Below are 22769 nucleotides of genomic sequence, written 5' to 3' on the forward strand. Positions count from 1 at the left end.
ATATTTATTCTATTACAATCAAGTTTTCCCCTTCAACAAACCTCCAACTACCTTTTAACAAATTTTCAAAAAGTTTTAACAATTTTTCAAAAAGTTGGCATTACAATGTAAAAGTTGTCATCACAACATTGACAACTTTTGAACAACTTTGACAACTTTTGACCTAAATGACCCACAAAATTCCAAAATGACTCCAAATCATCATTAATTGTGTAAAGTGGATTTTACTTCACAGGATTTTCATCCCAAACAAGAGATCCCATTTGATGTGCTCAATATTGCCAAGAACAACTCTCTAGAGGTTTTTCATCTTTTTTAGGTGGGTGTTTTATGAGAATAAGAACATTAATCTCAAGCAGCAGTCCTTATATTCCAAGATGGAAATTATGAAGTCTAATGTGAGTGTTGGAGATATGTTGCATGCTGGTATTAGTGCTCATCCTATTAGTAATAGTAAGGAGGTGGTTTAGGGGGCTTCGATGGGTGCTCTATGGATAGAAAGCGAAAAGCAATTCATGATTGATTGTATGGTTAAAAACATGGAAGCCGCCCAAAAATTTAAGGAGTTCTCTAATAAGAAATTTGTGGACATGGAGGCTAGAATTTCCAAATGCGAGGCTACCCTTCGGGGCATAATGGAGAGAATTCATAACATTGTTAAGGTTTTTGTTGAAACTATGTCTACCATGGTTAGCAAGTTAGAGAAATATCATATGGAAATGAATGTGGTGGATGTGGACAAGGATATGGCTGCTGGTGCGGAAGAGTCGGGTCCTCTAGGTAAGCTTACTTGGGCTAGCCTGAATAAAAGAGTCACTGAAATGCCTAAGGACATCCTAGAATTGAAGAATGCTACCAAGAAGATGCATCAGCTGAGTGCTGATGTTGTTGAGAATCTTACAAATTTGGGTTGATTTTCTATTTCTGTTGTTGTGTCGGTGCTCGCAGTTTGCTGGTGTTTTGATGTCTTAGTAGGTTGGGTGGTATTTTTTGTTTGTATTTGCTTTCTCTTAGCCCCATGGGGTTTTGTCTATTGGTTTTGTTCTGTATGGTCTTTAAATGATTTATCTTATGTTATCTTGATGTAAAGGGTTTTGGGTCCCTTCAAAACCTGTTTCTTCCTTAATAAAAAAACATGAATCAACACAAAACAAGACAAAAAATCAAACTTTGACTCTTGGAGGCATGACAAACCTATGGGTGCTACTACACCAATCTCTCATTCTCTCACTATGGACCTTAGAACAACTAGACCTTCTTGAAGCAATCTTGTGCACATTAAGCATCTTTATGCTTATAAAATTATGAGCAATAGCACACATCAAAACTATTATCATAGGATAAATCGTTGCATCGAGGAGGCTGACATACTTCATTTTAGCTTCATTTTGTGTTGGCTTGGCTTCATCTTGTCCAAGCTTCATTGTTGCATTGTTATTGTAATTTTGAGTGTTTTTCATTGTGTATTTGCATTCCTTTGAGATTATATTTTTTTGCATACATCCACCAATTCACAACTTAGATTGAGTGAACTAATAACAAAGATTAGTATATTGATGAATATATTTTGATTCTTGGTTAATATTTTTTTCTAACCATAAAATTTTATTTGGTATAAGGGTCGTGAAACACTTAGAGATCTAGTGGATTTAAGTGAGATGAATTGAATATCTTTTGTAGTGACTCTAATACCTTCATATTCTTATGGTTTTCTACAATGAAGTCAAACCTTTTTTCCCAAGTTCACCAAGTTTCTTGATGTCTACGCCCACATAAGGTAATGTAGTTGATCTCATCGTAAATTGAATTTCCTTGTAATGTTCAGGGAACCTCAAACATATAGGTCACAAGTAAGCTAGTGTAGTAAAAAATTCCTATTATTGGTCAACATATATTGATACATTAGTGTAATAGATTGAATTTTTGTAAAATAGAAATGAGTAAAAATATCTTTACGTCAAGTGATCCTATCACTCATAAATAAGCTATTGTCCCTTAAAGTCTTCATGGATAATTAACGTTATGGCCATACAAACTACCATAGCATTGAAAAATGAAAAAGAGCCCACTAAAAAATTATCTAGTTCAAGAATCCACTGGAAACATGTATTCAATAAAATCTGCAAAGGAAATCATTTAAAAAACTACCTAATAGTATTTTTTTGATTTAATTAAAAAAGTAATTGAACATGGAAATTGCTCAAAGAACTTTAGCATAACCATCTTCAAGTAAACCCACAAAATAAGCACACAAATCACTCAATACACAATATGTCATCCATGTTCAATGAAACCTAAAATACAATCACCAATAATAGTAGAAGGGGTCCATATCATAAACATCTAGAAACAAAATTATAATGGGAATCTAAGAATATGTAAATTTTTTACTTTAGACTTTGATAAAATTTAGCAAGGATAAATTTGAATTAGAATATTGAATTGAATATATTCTTTTCAACAACAAGAAGACCACCTTCTAATAAGTCTAATGAATCCAAACCTTCTATGTTTGGTGAATACCCTCTTTTGACCACACTATTGTCATTTTAATTAGATAATGATAATTAATTAAAATTTCATTAATTAAAATTAAAAGCTAAGGATGCAATAATTTTTTAAATAAATTGAAAAAATGTAAGCAAATTTAAAAAGAATTTGATCCATATACTAACTATTTAAATCAATCATATACACTCAAAAGACAATAAAACATCCATGTTAAAAAAAAATCTATATTGTAATCATCATGAGCACTGGAAGGAGTTCATATCATAGACACCTCCAAATCAAAATTACATTACAAATTCAAGAATAAAGACGAAATTTTCATAATGACAAAGTTTAAAAAATGTATAATTTAATCTTTAGACTTTGATAAAATTTAATGATGATAAAAATTATAGAATAGAAAATTTCAATTTCCATTATACCACAACAAAACCACCTTTCATACTTAATCGAGAATACATGTCCCTCACCACAATATTGCAATCTTACAAATCTACTGAATGCATGTATAACCACAATATTATCATCACAATTTTATCATTTCGATGACACAATGATAATTAATTTAGCAGAAAATTCAAAAGTCAAGAATACATTGAAATTGATATATACATTGATAGGATGGTTAAGATATTTTAGTATGTATTACTCATTGTGAAGTTCTATTGATGTCGAAGTGTCTATCTAGAAAATAAAATGCACTGTTGATTGTTCCTTTTCTATATTTATTAATTAAATTGAAAATCAAAATAAAATTATTTTTTAATTTTCAATTTAATAAATAAATAAAAGAAAAATATAGTCAACAAAACAATACATTTTGATCACTTCTTAAGTCGGATAATACACCAAGCTTCCACATCTAGACTTAAAAGTGTTAAACAGGCAGAATTGAGTAACATTCTTTAAAGTTGATATGTTACTTGGGGTGTGTGGGGTTTAAGCTTTCCCAAACTGTTGCCCATGATCATTTTTTTGGGCACAACGAAGAGGATGTGTACAGTAACTCAATTACATTGGCTTGACAAAAATAAAAGTTCCTAATGGAACACATCTCCCTTATTAACACCAAAAAATTTGAGTTTTACTTTTCCCCAAACAATCCTCCACCAAGAACACCATCCCATTCCTCTATTTTCTATTTATATTCAGTACGCTAAAACATTTTAAAACGAACCAAAGTTTGCGAATCAGCCCATCAAATAGAGATTTCACTATTAACCGGAGAGTAGAAGATATCTTTTCCAGAGCTCCGAGTGTTTATTAGTATTGCAAGTTGTAAAGATTAGAAAGAGCAGAGAAAACAATAACAGAAACAGAAAAACAATAAGAAGAGACAACACACGATTTATTGTGGTTCGGCAAATCTGCCTACATCCACACTCAAAGTAGGGAATAACTTCTATTAATCAACTCCAAATACATGGGCTGCACACAGCCATTAATCATATTCAAATGTGAAATGAATAGTTGGGAGAACGCGAAGGGTCATGTGACTGTTGGAATTCACATTCCCAACAATCTCCCCCGTGAAGGCCAACTGGCACAGCCATGCACTAGCATCCCTGCTTCCATTTTCGAAATTCACATTAAAACCAACCTGCTAGATTTTAGCTTCGTGAACTCTTGTTCACATATGCTTCGAATTAGCCTTTCCAAATCAAAGCAGAGTTAAAAACTCTATCAGGCACAAACTCACCCATTATGCCAAAAACCGAAACACCACTTTGTCCCAGTTTAAAATACATTTCTTCATCACCATCACCTAAACTCCCCTGTAACAGAATATCTACCGATTCACAATTACTGGATTCTAATATCCAAACATAAAACTCAGACCTTACAAGGAACAAAACAATACCATTATTTTCATCATCAAACAACTCCATCAGATTGTTATCATGAGTTCGAGTTCTCTCACCTTCAGGTTGCTCATTATCGACGTTGGCACTATCATCCACATCCATCCAATCAAGTTGGTGAATGTCAATGCATTCTGGTCGAGATAAAACATCTCCTCCTCCATTAGAATAATAATTAATAGATTCAATAACATTTTCATTCACTCCATGTGACGCTTGAAACCGCTTGGAGCGATGCCCATTGTCCTCTGCTCCTGTCAATGGTCGCTTTCGCTTCAAACCAAAAAACTGACTTTTATCATTTGCTATGTCATCTAAATCCATAGGCTCATAGGCTTCTATGAAATTATCTGCACAAAGGTTGTCATCATTATGGGAGTGCCTCTTTATTTTCGCCAAGGCCATGCTATCCGTAGAGCTCTCTGAAGCCAAAATTTCTCCCAGGCCTCCTTGCCCTGCTACCTCACTCCAATATGCACCCTCCTCATCCTGGGAGTCAACAGCAGATTCAACTTGGGTCTCCAATGGCATACACTCTTCCTCCCACAATCTCTTGAGTTCATCCTCTTCAGCAACAACCACTTTTTCAATATCTTTCAGCTTAGAAATTCCAGCGTCTATACAGGGATTATCATGGCATTCAACCTTCACCACACGAATGCCAACAACTTCCCGGCCGTTAACAGTTTGGCCAATAAGTGCCGAGGCTAGCTCAAGGGGAGAGCAAATAAGAATCCCAACATCCTTTTCCTTCGCTGGATTCTCCTCTTCAACTGAGTCCCCCTCTTTCTTCCAGCCATCCCACCAATGTACGCGGCGCTTGAAGCATAGTTTTACATGGAACATAAAACTGCCATAGAAGCTACAAGTTTTACCTTCTCCTTCTTCCTCCATCTCTGCTCAAGCCAACATGGCTCTGATACCAATTGTAAAGATTAGAAAGAGCAGAGAAAACAATAAGAAGAGACAACACACGATTTATCGTGGTTCCACAAGTCTGCCTACATCCACACTCAAAGCAGGGAATAACTTCTATTAATCAACTCCAAATACATGGGCTGCACACAGCCATTATATAATCATATTCAGATATGAAATGAACAGTTGAGAGAACGAGAAGGGTCATGTGATCGTTGTACTTCACATTCCCAAAACAAGTATGTCAATATATCGATTACCTTTTGGCTGTTAGAGGGAGGTTGAATATTATTTATCGGCATGTAATACCATTTCTCCAAACAAAAAACTGATGGAGATGGAGTTCGTGATATATGGCAGGATATACAGGGTGCCAACCATTGGGATGGCTTGCTCGATCCCATTAATCCACATCTGAAAACAGAGATGCTCAGATATGGTGATTTTGCACAGGAATGCTACGATTCATTTGATAATACGCGCTCTTCCACATACTATGGGAATTGTATGTTGGGATGGCTGACAAAGCTTCTGCACTGGCTTTCGTGGGCACATGTTCATGTGGGAGTAGAGATTAGTTTAGACAGCAGCAGCTCGCCTTTGCTGAAGCAAACACATAATCCTGCAAATTTCCACAGCTTAGAGGTTTATTTGCACGCACTTGCTGGCTTTCAAGGAAATAACAAGCTGCCCTTTAAGCCCTCGGGAAGAGATCCAACTCTGATTAACAAACACTCTGACTTATTGATTGAAAGGCTTCAAATCCCTTCTAACTGGTGGGCAAGGAGAAATAAAGAACTGGTGAAACGCATAGATGGCGTGTTGGTCTACTCTCCTAAAACTCCAACTCCTGTTCCTCTTCCGCATATCCCCGTTTAATTTATTCCACTTCTTTGTAATAACTCACGGTTTTATGAGGTTTCGAAAAGCATTGTCTACAGCAGTATCATAGTTTTCACGGTGGAACTAGGAGAAATTACGTTACAACAGCAGGGAGGATCAGTTTTCATTTCAAATGAATACGGCCCTTCTTAATTTTGACTGATCAAATACTAACCTATATGAGTTTCTGCAGTATAGTGCATTGTGAGCTCTCCAAATAACCATCATATGTTCATAGGTATACTTCTGCTTAATATATACATGCATTCTTAGAAGTGTTCCAATTCTGTACCACTAAGCATAGCGATAAGAATCATCTAGTGTTCCTTGCAGCCAAGACAAATTCGTATCCATATTCCTTCCATTTGTTTACGACTCTGTATCAACTTTACCTTTATGGAAAATCATGTCGATATGAGTAAAATTTCCCCTTGCTGGCAATGATCATTTTTAGTTTTATGTAAACCGCATCGGAATGTTATTAAGTAACTTCGCCGATCTTCCAAATCGTGTCACATCTTACTCTCTTATAAATTCTTAAGTCTGCAATGTTTGTTAAATTCTTAAGTCTGCAATGTTTGTTAATGCAGCAATTATTATTATGTAAATGCTTTTACATTCGATATACAAATTTAGTCTTTAATCGATCTACATGTTCTGTTTTATAAAAAGAATTAAGGGTAAGACTAGCACGGGAGTGGAACTTAACTAGGACTGTAGAAGAAATAAGTAAGTATATTTATATGGCTTTTAGGCTTAGGTAGCCCGAACATCCATATAGTTCACATATTCCTTCCTAAAGTAGACACATAATTTCGACAAAGAAAAACAATGGAAGCAAATTTTTACGATGATAAGTTTCTTTTGTACATTGATTTGGCTACATTATATCTTAATGTTCTTCCTGGTTGTCTCTATTGAATTCCATTATTTTTTCAATAATTCTTATGTTTTGAATTTTCTTTATGGATGAAATATATGTTTAGTATGAATGAAATTTGTGAATAAAGGAGAATGAGTCTTTGAAAGAAGGTCAGTCATATTAAAAATTAAGAATGGTAGTTTAATCAATATTTTTATTTAATTATTATGTAAGTAGGGAAAATATCTTGAACCTTTGAAACAATAAGATTACCATACAACAACATTAACCTCAGCTGAGAACAACCATCCCACTAAACATGGAAACAGAGTCCCCCATATCAAAAGCAATAAAAAACTTCATATATCTATAGTATAACCTAATAAGTCTAACCAGTTTCCATCTACCTATCTTACTGATAGCACAACCTACTAAGTCTAACTTGTGGTTTATATGTTGGGCCTTTATATTTGGACTTTATGCTAAACTTTGATAATCAATATCTTTTGTTAAGAACATTCATTTGAAAAATAATTGGGAGAACACATACTTAAAATAGATGATAAAACTAACTTCTTAATGTTCTCAGATGGAGGCAGTAGTTTTCTTATCGTTCAATGGAACTATTATTTACATGTGAAATAACTTTGATTGTTAATTTATGGACAGGCGTTGAATATGGATAAACATAGAATGGTAGATCTTCACTATAAATCTATCTTTCGATAATCAACTCAAAAGATGCTTTAGCCAAAGCTTTTTCTAATTATTTTGATTCTAGGGGATTACTAATATTTTTACTCTTTTCCATATCATGATAATAGGACAAGCATGCTCTTTATGCAAGATGTATGTTATATATATCATGTTGCACTAGATTCCATCATGCTCATCGATTCCAGATTGCTAGGTACCTTCTATAGGTTTGGAAGCTCTTTTATAAAAAATCCTTGGGGAAGCGTACACTTCATAGTCGGGTAGAAAAGAACCTAGATCATGTTCTTGTCTCATAGTTTTCAAATGAAGGAAGGATTCATGGTGAGCAAAGACTTCACTATCTTATAGTATCATTATTTATTGATGTAATAGACCTTATGGTCTCAATTAGTATAAAATTTTCCTCATACTGAGATGACTAAGTAAATGAATTATGATATCATTATTTTATTTTCATTATATGACTAAGATATATGGAGAAAATTGTGGAAATTTTATTTTATAATTATCTATCTTTACAAATTGAAGATAAGATACCAAGTTACAAACTCAAGCCACTTTGCATCCTTGAATCTAAACATTAGCCTTTTGGTGATTAATAAATCTTCCCAAACTTTCAACAAGAGATAAGGAGAACTAGGCATCCTTGTTATATCCCACTTGTAGGAGAAAAGAAAGAGCAAGAGGAAAATTTGGAGCACTCAATAGCCACAAAAGGGGTAGTAATCAATGTTAATTTAGGGGTTGGTTCAAATATCATGTCAACATTTAACATGTGAGAATTAGTTAATTGATGGATTAAGGACTATTTTTTTTTTCTTGGTTAGTATTTTTATCTATTGTGAAAATTCACTAGGTGTATGGGACTCAAACCTTTGGAGCTTTGGTTCTTGTAGGAGACCCCAAATTAGAAAACCTAGATATCTTTTATAATGGCTCTAATCTCTTCATCTTGTCAAGGTTTTTGCACTTGGATGTATTTTTCCTATCTCATTGCATTTCTTGTTGACTCTTATTGTGTAAGGTACTATGATGGAACTCATCATTAGTTTCTTTTTCTTAATATCTTATGTTTCTTAGGGAGACTAAATATGTAGAGGTGACTTCGAGTTAGTTTTATAAAAATATATTATTATTATTATTATTATTATTATTCAATGTGATTGCTATAATATTGCAAGGTACATCAACCAAGATAGATATATATTTGTAGCTACTTAACATAAAAATAATTATACTAATGGATTTGGTGAATAGAAATAAACAAAAAAGGATCTGCATCAAGTGATTCTACAATTTACACAAACAAGAGGTTAGTTTCTTCTTATGAATTTTTCTGGATTCGATTGTGTGTATTTTTTTCCATCAACGTTTCAAATCACACTTTGTGCTCTCAAAAATATCATGGGTGGTTGATCTCGTGATCAACCTCACAAGCATATAGATTTGTCACACCATAAAAAATTAAATTTGATCAAAAATCACGATTAAATATATTTACAAGGAATCCAATCGTGAAAATTACTTAAAACACTTTCTCAATAAAATCCACTTAAATTAAATCATGGAGAACACCATGTAATTGTCATGTTCAATTAAACTCACAAAGAGATCAAATATGCAAATTGCTCAAAGCACCTTAAAATGACAATGTTTAGGCAAACTCATACAATCAATCATAAAAATCGCTTGAAACACAATAAAGCATCGATAATTAAAAAATATACTATAAAGAAATTCTCAATAATACACTACTGTATTTGGCACCAATTTCCGATGAATGTTTGTTGAAATATCGACAAACTTTTATCGTATTACCGAAAAATCACCCTTACAAATTTCGTCGCAAAAAATTCATTGAAAAAGTGACGAATCTAATTTTGTGAGAAAAGTGAAGAACTGGTTTTCATCGGAAAATCGACGAAAACTAATATATTTTAGTCATCAATTTGGTAGTATACTAATATATTTAATGGTTAATTTAGTCATTGATTCTTGTTAAGTAGCCATTTACTTAGTCATGTTAGTCATTTATTTGGTCATTGTAATAATTATTTTTCATTTAAATACCAATTGATTTATATCTATCAGTAGTATATTTAGTCATTTGTATCAAAAAAGTTAAGAGACAGTGACTATTAATCATAAGTTTGGATGTCATCTAGATATGAAATGTTGGTTAAATTCATTTTAATTCTGAATATTGCAATATTGTTACTAAAATGTCCACTATTATTAAATTTAGAGTTCAAAAAACACTACTAAAAAAAATTCACAAAAATATTATTCATCTATAAAACCTTTTTCAAAAGTAACCTTCATTATTAAACTAATAGTTATGTGTGTGTGTGTACACACACACAGACACACAAATTCATATAGATATACATATATATGTGTACATACATATATAACTATTGTCCAAGCATAAATCTAATGTTTAGTTGTGTATTTTATCTGATGATCAAATTAGTCATTTATAAATCATTGAGCTCAATTTTATTAATTAAAAAAATATTTATCGATATTTTGATGAATGTTCGTTAGAATTTTGATGAAAATATTTTTTTCGAAATTCCAATGAACATCAGGTATGAATTTAAAAAAAATTGAAAATTTCACGTTAAATATCACAGGTATCCGATGATACATCTAATTATGCATCTTTCATCATAAATTTTCGTCAGATTTTGTAGTGAAATGAGTGATAGTAGAGGGAGTTCATATCACAAGCACACAAACCAAGAATAAATTTAAAATCTAAGAATACAGGTGAAGTTTATAGAATGCATACATTTAAATTTATACTATTAAAATTTGGTGATGATAATGTTTGTGAAATAAGACCATCTTTTAGTGAATCTAATAAATCAACATCTTACATGTTTGGCAAATGTCCCAACCTCACCAAAATATTATCATTCTAGTGAGATAATGATCATCAATGTAGTTGAATTTTGGCAAATAGAATAATAAATTCAAGAATATAATAATATTTTGTATCAATGAAATAAAAATGCAAAAAAATAATCAAAAAATTTATATATTAATTATTCAAATAAACCATGTAAATCACCCCAAGGATGGGTGAAAATCAATTTTGATGGTGTGGCTGGAGGGGACCCTGGTCAAGTTGGTTGTGTGGGGGTGATATGAGATCACTATGGCTACTTCATTTATGCTATTTCTCCCCCTCTTGGAAAACAGACTAATAATATTGTAGAAGCTATAGGAGCTTATCACAGTTTAAAACTTGCTAAATATAACAAGTTTAAGCTTGTTTGGGTTGAGAGGGACTCAAAGAATATTGTCAACTACCTAAAGGGCAAACCTTCTCCGACTTGGAATGCTGATATTTGGATGAAGAAGGCAATAGATATTATTAAAAACTTTGATAGATGCATTATTGTTCATGCATAGAGACAAGCCAATATGGCTGCTAACTTCCTTTCCAATAGGGGGGTGACGTGTAATGCCCAACTTAGTTGGACCCGTGGTGACAAGATGGACTCGAAATTTTCTATGCATTTGTTCCACGAGTGAAGTCGGGGGAGTAAATTTAATGATAAATTTTCCATAATGACTCTGAGTTCCTTTTTGAGGCAGGTGGCCAGAGAGGACATCAGAATCAATGCAAATTTATTTTATATGCTTTGTGGGCAATTTTAAACATTTTCTGGAATCTTACTTTCACTCTGAAAATTATTTGCAGAGAGTGTAACAGAGAGCAAGATAGAATGGGTGGTGTGAGAAAAAGAATTGAATTGCCTAGATGTGTGTAGTTGAAGAATGAAAATAAGCTATGGTAGATTTCGGAGAAAGGGGGGTTCACTCCCTACATTGAGAGGCTACAAGGGTGTAATCAGGATGGAACGATTGTTCTCCATGGTCGGAAGGTCCTAGTTGATGAAGCCCTTATTGCATAGTTCACGTGGTTATCTATGGAGGGTATGAAGTATTACAAAGACAGAGTGTATACTAAGCAAGTTGTGTAGAATTTCCCCAAGAAGGAGGCGGAGCTGGCCAAAATTGTTAAAAGGACAACCAACTACTATGACATTGTGGTCATTAAGTCTGTCCGGCAGAAGCTTCTTAAGGTAATCATGAATTACCTTACTTTGGATGGTCATTATACTAGGGTGTATGGTCATCACTTTTATTTTGAATCATTTTTGCCATGGTGTGAAGATTTCTTTTCCTTTCTATCTCATGTCTTCTCTTAGGGTTAATTTTAGTGACCACCGCAAGAACCCTTACAAGTTTCCCATCTTGCACGAAGGCCTTTTTGGTCCTTATTGATGCCTATTTCCATGCTCTTCCTCACCCTGATGATTATATCCATATTGTTTCTAAGAATGATGAGACTAGTCTAGGTGATTCTAATAATGAAGCTTCAAGGTTTGGGTCTGAAGAGAATTCCCCAACCCTGAAAAAAGATAAAATTGAAAAACCCTCGAGTTCACAACCTAAGGCGAGGAAGGGTATCAAAGGGAAAAATAAAATTGTTATGTCCTCCTCCTCTACTTCCGCTAAGAATGGCTCCCCCTCTTCTAGTGAGAAGGCAGAAGATGGTAAGGACCCTGATTGCCCTAATAGCTCAACCTCTCCTTCTTCCAATAAGGAGACTAGTAATGTGGGCGCGGTTGTTATTGAAGACCTTCATCCCAAAAGTGTTGAGCTTAATGATAAGAGGGAGGATTATGATAATGTGTTGGGCATGGCTCGTGAACATGTTATTGACACTTTCAGCATGTTCAAATGGTTTTTCCATGAACTTAAGGAGATAAGGATCAACCAAAGAGCCCTGGGAAGAAAAATGGAAGCGATCCCTACAGGTTCTACTCAAGGTAATCAGAATAATGAGGGGAACAGGATTGAGGTTGAGAAGAAGTTGGTTATGGAATGCATTGAGAAGACGGGTGAAGGGGTTGATCATCTAAAGAAAAGGCTGGAGGATCGCATTATCCATGTTGAGGAAGCCTATAACAAGATCCAGGATACCCTCAAAACTATTATGCCAAGTAGTCACAAAATTGTCAAACAGTCTACAATGGTTATGAATATTATGGTGAATAGTCTGAGCAGTCGGATAGGGCTACTGTTATTATTTGGGATGATGCTGAGGTGGCTCAGGATGGAGAAGGACCGTGCAAAAGAACCCGTGGGAATATGAAGAAAAGGCATCTATTCACAGTTTGGATTATAAAGCTATGAAGACTGCTGCTGATACAATGAATTTCCTTGAGGATGAGCTCACTGAGACCCTCAAAAGCCTTATGTAACTGGGTTTGTATTGCTTTTTGTTTTCTGGTTACTGGCTTTGTTTGTGTCTAGGTTTGGTCTCCTTGTTGTCTTTTTGTTCTTGATTGGGCTTTTGTTGTCTCTTTGGATATTGTTTCTTATGCTTATCCATGCAACTCATTTTGTTTTGGATGTTTATATTTGATTCTATACCTCTTAGAATCATTTTGTAAAGGGTTTGGGGCCCCTTCAAAACCTGTTTTTGCCTTAATCCAAAACCATGTAAATCACTCATAACATAATAACACATTCATATTCATTGAAACCTACGCAACAATAACGAATAATAGTAGAGGGAGTCAACGATTCTATGGGTGCTCTATGACAGATTAAGTTTATAGAGATTGTTTTTTCTTTACTCTAGGTATTTTGTTCATGGCATACAACAGTCTTAGTTACCCATACATACATCGAGATCTCCTTTTGTAACATGTAAGAGACTCAAGAGTCAATTTGATGCATAGGGGGCAACATAAGAAGTCCCTGATTTTGTTCATAGCCGGATGTCTAACTATCACTTGTAAGGGTTTTTTTTTTGTATTGTCAAGATAGTGAATGTCCAGATGATAACTAAGTCAAGAAAATATTAGCAACTATAGGAAAGTTGATAAAAATGTAGAAATCTGATACAATTGATATACTCTCCTCATATACTATAATACTTTATCAAATATTTAATATTAATACAAGTATGGGCCTATGGCCTTTTGCCCAAGAAAAAAAGTAATGATAGAGGGAGTCCATATTAGAAACACATACAAATCTAAATTTTAGTGAAAATCAAAGTATAGAAATGAATCTTCCATAATGTATAACATTCTAGAATGCATAATTCTCTTTTTTTTTAGAAAAAAACCATCTGTTAAAAATTTAATAAGAATTAGAACAATAAAAATTAGAAGCACAAATATCTTGAAGAAAGCAATTTATTAGTAGTCTAAAAGTATTAATTTCAAGATTAATTACATATAGAATAAAGCATCACATAGAGGCTAAATATAACCATACTTATGACGACTAAAATAAATAATTTTAGGGCTGATTCCATTCACAACAAGTATCACGTAGTGACAAGTACTTGTCATTTTAGATTTGTAATACTAATTTAATATTGTATTTTACAAAAAGTTATCATGTAGAAGAGATTAAATATTGCATTTTGCAAACAATTATCAAGTAGAAGAAATAATAGATAACAAACAAATAAAAGACACTAATAATACATAACAAACAAATATGTACATAGGATACTAATTAAAATATGAATTTTAATAGTTACGCTATAAAAACAATAAAGTGACCAGTGTCAAGTCTATTGGAATCCAAATAAGGAATTTTACTATCCATTTTTAAATATATTTAATGCAAATAAAATTAGACTAAAAATTCAAATAATCTTCAACAAAGTTTATAGCATAATAGTTGTTTAATTTAATATAATATTAGTTTTTGTTCATTCTTTTTAAATTAATAAATCTAATTGTTGAATTGTTCTAATTTATTATTGCATACTTAACCATTTCAATCTTAGGGTTGCAAATAAAATTCGCAAGAAAAATATAAGCACATGATTAGGCTACGAGTGATGAGAGTGGTATTTTCATTGTACTTAGATAGGATTATGTTTAAGTTATGTTCAAAGTTGGTGCTAGGTTAGGCTAAGGTTAAATATGTTAAAGTTCAATTAGAGATATGATTATATTTAAGATAAACATAGGGTTAGTGCCATATAGAATTCTTGTAGTTATTATATTATGAATATATTATAATTATATACTAAAAAATACATGATATATTAAATATAATCCAAATTAAGTTTGGACTATGGTTAAGTTAAAGTTATGTTTAAAGTTGGTGTTAGGTTGGACTTAGGTTAAATATGTTAACATTCAATTAGAAGCATGATTAGATTTAGGATTATGTTAGGGTTAGAGTCATATAGATAAATATTATGATTCTTATATTATTGTATTTTAATTCTTATATTATTATTAATATATTTTAATTATACTATAATATTATTGCATAATTTTTTTATATATTTATTATTATTATGTTGTTATTTATTAATTTATTATTATAAATATTACTATTATATTATTAATAACATTATTTTATTATCAAACTTTTATATTATTAAATTGCACAAGGATAACCAAAATAATATTATTAATTTATATTTTTTAATATTATATATATATATTTATTTATTTATGTAAAACTGTAAAAATTTAGATACAGATCTAAATTATTTGTTAAACATTTATTTAATGGATGTGTAAACATCAATAAAAATTAAAAGCACAAAATCCTTAAAGGAAGCAATTTATTAGTAGTCTAAAATTACTTGCATATGGAATAAAGCATCACAAAAAGGCTAAATATAATCATACTTATGACAAATGAAATAAATAATTTTAAGGTTGATTCCATTCACAATAAGAAATAATGTCAATTTTGTTGAGAGTAGATAACACAAATTTTCACATATAATATTTAAAACTTAAGGAAAATATCTTTTATAGGCCTTTGCAAGAGTTGCTAGTTAAAATTGAAAGTAGTTGTTTCTTAATTTAAATATCATATATGCTCACTTTGACAAATAAAAATATATTAAAAAATAGCTTACATTAAAGATGTAATATATTGTGATATTGCTATCAGGATTCAATTGTGTAGTTTTTGAGTCAAACTCATTGGCCCATGATTCATGAGTAGCGGTTCACAAGAACCCATCTCTCATGAGAATGAATGGTACACTTAGCACTCATTGCATCTAGGTGATGCTCATAGAGGTGAAGCATTGGTCCTTCTCGGAAGGTCACCCATCTTAGTACTACTCCAATTTGAGTGCACTTAACCACTAAGTTTCCTCCAAAGTTAAACCCACTCAGTTTGCAACCCCATTTGAAAAAACCTTCAGCAAGTGTTGTGCCTTATGAACCATTCATTATAGAGCCCCTTTAGCTCATCAAGTGATAACTAGGAGACTTTACACAAGAAATCAAATTGTGATATTGCTATCAGGATTCAATTGTGCAGTTTTCAAATTAAACTCATTGACTCATGATTCTGAGTAGTGGTTCACAAGAACCCATCTCTCATGAGAATGAATAAAGTCAAAACCCATAAAATTTGAAAAATAAAAAATTGAATTGAATGATTTTGTTGACAAAAAAAATCATATACCAATAATTGTAATGAATCTACCCCTGCACGTCGGTACCGACAGCTCACTATAGTATTATCATTCCAATAAGACTAATAATTAATACTGAAAATTTGAATACATTACATTAAATAGTCAAAAATGCCTTCAACCAGTACCTTTCATCTTAAGCTTCACGAATCTTCGCCGTACTTTGTATTTTCCTGTTATACGTAATTGCAGGTGTGTCGACAAGGATAGGATTGTCACGGCCGTGAATGAGCGGCCATGAATGAGCGGACAAAGTAACGAAACCCACGATGTGCACGACAATTCAATTAACGTGGTTTGACAAATACAAGAGAAGTTGCAAATGAAATGCCCACCTTTATTTACCTGGTCATTTCACGAATGCAAATCCATAGAAGATGCGCAGCGTAACATCAAACATGAGATAAAATTCTTTTGTTTTGGATTGAGTCATAAAAAAATATTGGACAAATCTGTTTTTAATTTCTTCAGAAAAAAGGATAAAAAGAAGCGATCTGATTGCATTTGAATAACAAGAACATATAATGGCTTCAAATCATGCATTTACTAGAAAATAAGTGAAGCATAAGCCCAATATCTATGGTATGTTTAAGATTTTTTTAACACGTGTTATTTATAATGGAGCTTCTCTAGTTTTGTCTGTATTTATCAGTGAGGTTTAAACCACACACATTAAGCAACATATCAAGTCTAGTTTTGTCTGTATTTATCCATGAGGTTTAAATCACACACATTAAGCAACATATTAAGTTTATAGAATATCAGTAAATTTTGAGTATTTAACACTTTTAAATCTAAAAATTAAAGCTTAATATGTGTGATTTAAGCGTCTTATCTGATTATAGTGGGAATTATAGGATTATACTTTCTCCAAATATTGTGTTGTACAAAGAAGACTATCTGATCTCAAATTACTATTTGGAAGCTTCTCATGTCAAAAGTCTTCAGCCCACCCCTTTCTTCTCCCTTCTGTGGTAAGGGTGCTTTTGATTTTATTCTCATGTTAAACTGCTATGAAATGGACTTATGAAATGGACTTTTGCTTTCTTACCTACACTTTTCTACTTTCCTAGACAACTTTCTTTTTAGAATCCTCCGGTGCTCACAACACAATATCCAGATCATTCCATCTCACCATAATCAAACACATTTGAAAACTCAGATGTTTGGCTCTCTATCACACTCCTTTTCTTCCCACGAGATCGAAATAGATGATCAGCATATGTTCTTTGATGAGTTTTAATGCTGCCCAGCCTGCTGCTGTAGCATTTTAGTGGGCACCTACAACTGGTTGTTGTAATTTGCTATTTTGTCCTTCTGAACTGATTATGTAATATTTTTTCTTCTTCATAAAGTATAAGAGAAATTCGAGGGAGTGCCTAATTGTAACTCATCACATAAGGTAATCTAGGAATGTTTTTTTTTTTTTTTTAATCAGTAAAGCAGAGTCGAGTTATATATTAATTATGTATAATTATAGTATTAACATAGCTGAATGATGAAGTATCAAAAAGGCTTATTGAGTGCTTCTGAAACCATTCTCAGCACTTTCGAGAAAGAGGGTTTCTAGGTGGGCAGAAAACCATAAGCATCATAATCTATCATTCCAAAATCTAGCAAGATTATGTAGCCTAGGATCATAAAAAACTATAGAAAGTTTGGATAGCAGATTCTCAACTGCCAAAATAATAGAGGTTTTAACATAATTATGTAGCCAAAAATCAACTATTATGATAGTCTAGAGATAAGCAACGAAAATGTCTTTAAGAAGAACCAAATTAAGAAACCTAGCTTGCAATTTCATTTAAGGGTTCGGATTGAGAAGAAGCATTTCTCGTGCTCCCACGACCTCTACCCAGAGGACGGCCATGGCCATGACCAGACCCACGATGGCCCCTATTTGCACCACCCCGAAAATCTTGTTCGACTTGGAGCTTCTCATCTTCGGCTTTCAGAAGCAGGATTCCATTAAGTCTTGCAAATTGAAGGATCTCTTCCTCTCTACCCTGGTCTTCTGGATTTTCCCCTAAGAACCGCCACTTGAGATATCTGAGACCTACTCCAGCAAAAACCCTATGTTTGTCCAGGTCCTTCCCTTTCAAGTCTAACAGGAAGGGGTAATACTCAATGAGCTCACCGTGGGCATTGAACAGAATCCTCTCGCTTGGCCGAGGAGCCCCTAAATCATGGAGTGCCTTATTCAGAATCTCTTGGAATTCCTGGAGGATTTCATATGGAAATAGCTTCTTGGTGAGGCCCCATACAACTTGCTTAGCTAATTTTATGTCCATCAGAGAGGCAATGAACCTAGAAGAAATACTAGTGTTGTCTCGAGGATACTCCTCCCTATTCAAATGCCCACTTCCCAGAATCATTTTTAGCGCCAGGATAACAGGAAACTCTGAGTGGAGAAGAAGGTGCTTCAATCTCAAGTCTATAATTCTTCTAAAGGATACTTGGTGCGTCGAAACCGAGAGGGAAATGGAGGTGTCTGCTCCAAAGCAGGAAGTAGGCATTGGATAGATGCTCATAATAAACCCATGTGGAGCCTCTGTCAACATGGTTGGCAATTGCGGAGAATTCAGACAAGAAAGGAATGGGCAAATTGAACTTTGGGATGATTCTTGCAAGATAGGGATGCTAACGACTTGAAGAATACAGTAAGGCAAGATCATCGGGCGTGCTCTTTAATGCCTCATTATGAGGAATATCTTTGCATTAAATTCGCCAGCGAAGGTGGTGGAGTATATTTGTCTTGGACAAGCCAAATCTCCCTGGCTTAGTTAAGATGGCTACCCTATGGACAACGCATACCTTGAGTCCGAAATGACGGCTCTTCCCAACAGGATCTCAGGAAGCGAGGAAAGGAAAAGGCTTAATTTGAGAATGCATTTAGATGACATCACTAGGTCCGGGCCCGTTGTTTACCAGAAGTAAAGTGAGGTTTGAATTCAAAAAAAGAAATATCCGTTTCCCACTAGACCGCCAAAGATAGACATTTAGACATTTGCTTTGAATTAGGAGGCGCCTTTAACTGTTTTTTACTCTCCTCTCTAAAATCCATCTCTTACACTTAAAAGACATAAGGGGCATATTCTTGCTGATTAACCTGATCTGCTAGACCAATAAACCGAGCTCCCTGATCCCACCAATGAATGAAGGTTCCCTGAGCTGCTAATTTTGATAGGGCATCTACCACTGAATTTGCTTCTTATGCTTCGCTTCATAATGCTCTAGTCTACCCAAATTTTCTATTATATTATCTAAAATTGCCTGTAGTCTCCAAGTTGGGTTTTTTTTCCTCTTAATTGCATTTATTGCTATCTTTGAGTCTCCCTCCACTCTAACATTTTTTAGACCATGCTTGATGCAATCCATCAATCCTAGCTGTAGTACTTTGAATTCAGCTATATTATTAGTGTCAGGTGCAATCGGCTTTGCCATTTTCCCTATGATTGATCCTGAGTTATCTTTGATTAGCCAGAGGGGCCTGGGTTGCTTTGAATGTTCTCTTTTATTAACAGCCAATACTTTATAAGTTTTAGTTTTCCAAATATTTGTGGTGGACAAAGTAAACGAGGCCAAGTCAGGTGAATGCCAAGTCAAGGGAACGCCTCACGAATGCCATCGAATTCTTCCATCATCCCATCCCATTCTCTATTGATATCCACTGTCCTGAAACTTTTGAAACGAAGCAAATTTGTGAATCAGCCCATCAAACAGAAATTTCAGTATTAACCAGAGAGCAAGAGATTTCAGATTTCAGTATTAACCAGAAAGTAGAAGGTTTTTATTTTATTTTCCTCCAGAGCTGCAAGTGTTCTAACAAGTGTAAGTATCGAGAGTATGGCAATATCTCGATTAGTTTTAAGCAATTGGAAGGAGGGAAATGAAAAAACTAATGGAGAAGTTGTAGACAAATCAAACCAATTAAAGGTTTCTGATATGTGGCGAGATATCCAGGGTGCCAAACATTGGAATGGCTTGCTCGATCCCATTAACCCACTTCTCAAAGCAGAGATACTCAGATATGGTGATTTTGCACAGCAATGCTATGATTCATTTGACAATACGCGCTCTTCCACATACTATGGGAATTGTAAGCGCAGCAAAAGCTCGCTTGCCCACAGACTGGAGTTTCTAAATTGTGGGCGTGGATATCAAGTTACTAAATATATATACGCCAATACGAGTCTTTTGGACTCCATTTTTGGCGAGGAATCAAGTGAAGGCGTTGCCTGGATAGGTTTTATTGCAGTTTGCACTGACCCAGATGAGATAAAGCGATTGGGAAGACGTGACATAGTTGTTGCATGGAGAGGCACGCAGACTCCATTTGAATGGATGGAAAATCTCAGAGACATATTGGTTCCTGTTATGGCATCAAAGGCTACAACATACTCCAACATCCAAACCAGTTCAAATCCAGATGTCAGGATAGAGAAGGGTTTTCTCAGTTGTTATACGTCCACCGACGAGGACTCTGTCAGATGCATGCTTAGTGCAAGGGACACTGTAGTGGGTGAGCTAACCAGATTAGTAAAGGAATACAAGGAGAAAGAAGAAGATTTGAGCATAACATTTACCGGACATAGCTTGGGAGCTGCACTGGCAACCCTGAGCGCATATGACATAAAACAAATCATGGTGAATGAATATGGTGTGACCTCAATTCCCGTCACAGTGTTTTCCTTCGCGTCTCCGCGGGTAGGAAATCTGTCTTTTGCCCAACATATGGAAGATATTGGCGTCAAAGTGCTGCGTGTGGTAAACCACAAGGACTTGGTTCCAAAAGTTCCAGGGATTTTTTTCAATGAAAAATTGGGATGGCTGACAAGGCTTCTGCACTGGCTTCCCTGGGCATATGTTCATGTGGGAGTAGAGATTAGTATAGATAGCAGCAGCTCGGCTTTCCTGAGGCACATGCATAATCCTGCAAATTTCCACAACTTGGAGGTTTATTTGCATGCACTTGATGGCTTTCAAGGAAATAACAAGCTACCCTTTAAGCCATCGGGAAGAGATCCAGCTCTGGTTAACAAATACTCCGACTTACTCATTGAAAGCCTCCAAATACCTTCTGAGTGGTGGGCAAAGAGAAATAAAGAAGTGGTGAAACGCATAGATGGTATGTTGGTCTACTCTCCTACAACTCCAACCCCTGTTCGTCTTCCGGATGTTCCCCTCTAATCTAATCATTTCCATTTCATTGTATGTTTCTTTAATTTTCTCACCACAGAGAATCCCGGCTCCGCGAGAGCTACAGTTATTCCGGATACAACATTTGAATTGCTATTATCCATGTTTTCTTTATTCAAAACTCATATAATTTTATTTGGTTAATGCTGGATAAATGATGCTGCGCCAAGATATAGACATTGTTTACAGCAGTTTTGAAGTTTATTTCAGATAGTTTTTATTAATAAATTAGGTCAGCAGACATCAGACACTGATTTCTGAAATCAGGCTTTTCATATATATTATTTTAGCTTTAAAAGCAGATTTGAAGTACAGTTTCGATTTTTTTTAAGGATGTCTTAAAAGTTTTATAATAGTGATGCAATAAGCTAGATGATAAAGAAGTGAATATTGGACAATCTAGTTGATTAATAAGAACATAGAATGGCTTCAAAACATCAACAAATACTATTAAAAAATTTAGAAGCATTTTCACTTAATTTAATTTAAATTAAGATCATTTTAAAAGCTTTTTAGATTTTTGTATTATCATTTATATACTTAATTTTATTATTTATTAGGTGTTTTTTATTATCTTATATGTAAGGTGATTATATGGAAATCTATAAGTTGTTAATAATATTTTGACATATTTTTTACATTATCATGTTTATTTTTGTATCTTATAGTTAATAGAAAACTATTCTAATGTTAGACAAATTGACAAGATCTAGTTTACTATAAAATTGATCACAAGATTAGAATGTGTATGTAAAATTTGAACAAGATATGAGATAAAATTGATTATATATAGAATAGAGCATCACAAAGAGTCTAAATAATTTATGAATACTAAAAGAAATAGTTCTAAGACTGAATGTGTCTTACAATGACAGGTAATATTAATTTTACCTCATCGTACACAACACACATTCTTGTGTAATAATATGGGAAACTTTAAGAAAAAATCTGTTACAATGATTTATAAGAACTACTATCTAAAATTGAGCATTTATTAATTGCATATTAAGCCTCACATTACTTCTTATTTTCTCTTCAAAATTTTAAAAAATGATAGCTGTAAAATAACATTGAAGAAAATACTATATATAATTACTTTTGTAAGTTAAAAAATATCAGAATTACAATTTTCCATTAACACATACAATATATTTATGCAAAACAATACAATGAATATTTATCAGGGATATATTTATGAACTGCTCGCCGGAGAACCCTAGCAGGCGTACACTCTCTCTCTCTATATAAAATAAATATTCCAGCTATACTTAATTGGAGACGTGTCGACCGGGAAAGTAGTAGTCCTGACCATTATGAA

At 33.7% G+C, this 22769-nt stretch overlaps 1 protein-coding gene across 1 annotated transcript; it reads left to right on the plus strand.

The window, feature by feature from the left end:
* The first annotated feature begins 20098 nt into the window (after positions 1-20098).
* LOC131040508 (phospholipase A1-Igamma2, chloroplastic-like) lies at positions 20099-21442 on the plus strand. The gene has a single exon (XM_057973454.2). The coding sequence runs from the start codon at positions 20099-20101 to the stop codon at positions 21440-21442; it is 1344 nt and encodes a 447-aa protein (XP_057829437.2).
* Positions 21443-22769: the final 1327 nt, after the last annotated feature.

The sequence above is a fragment of the Cryptomeria japonica genome, chromosome 9 (genome assembly GCF_030272615.1).
Source record: "Cryptomeria japonica chromosome 9, Sugi_1.0, whole genome shotgun sequence".
NCBI classification, from domain to species: domain Eukaryota; kingdom Viridiplantae; phylum Streptophyta; class Pinopsida; order Cupressales; family Cupressaceae; genus Cryptomeria; species Cryptomeria japonica.

Bases quoted from the DNA above. Each gene is read 5' to 3' on its own strand.
- LOC131040508 (XM_057973454.2), top strand. From the start codon at position 20,099: ATGGCAATATCTCGATTAGTTTTAAGCAATTGGAAGGAGGGAAATGAA.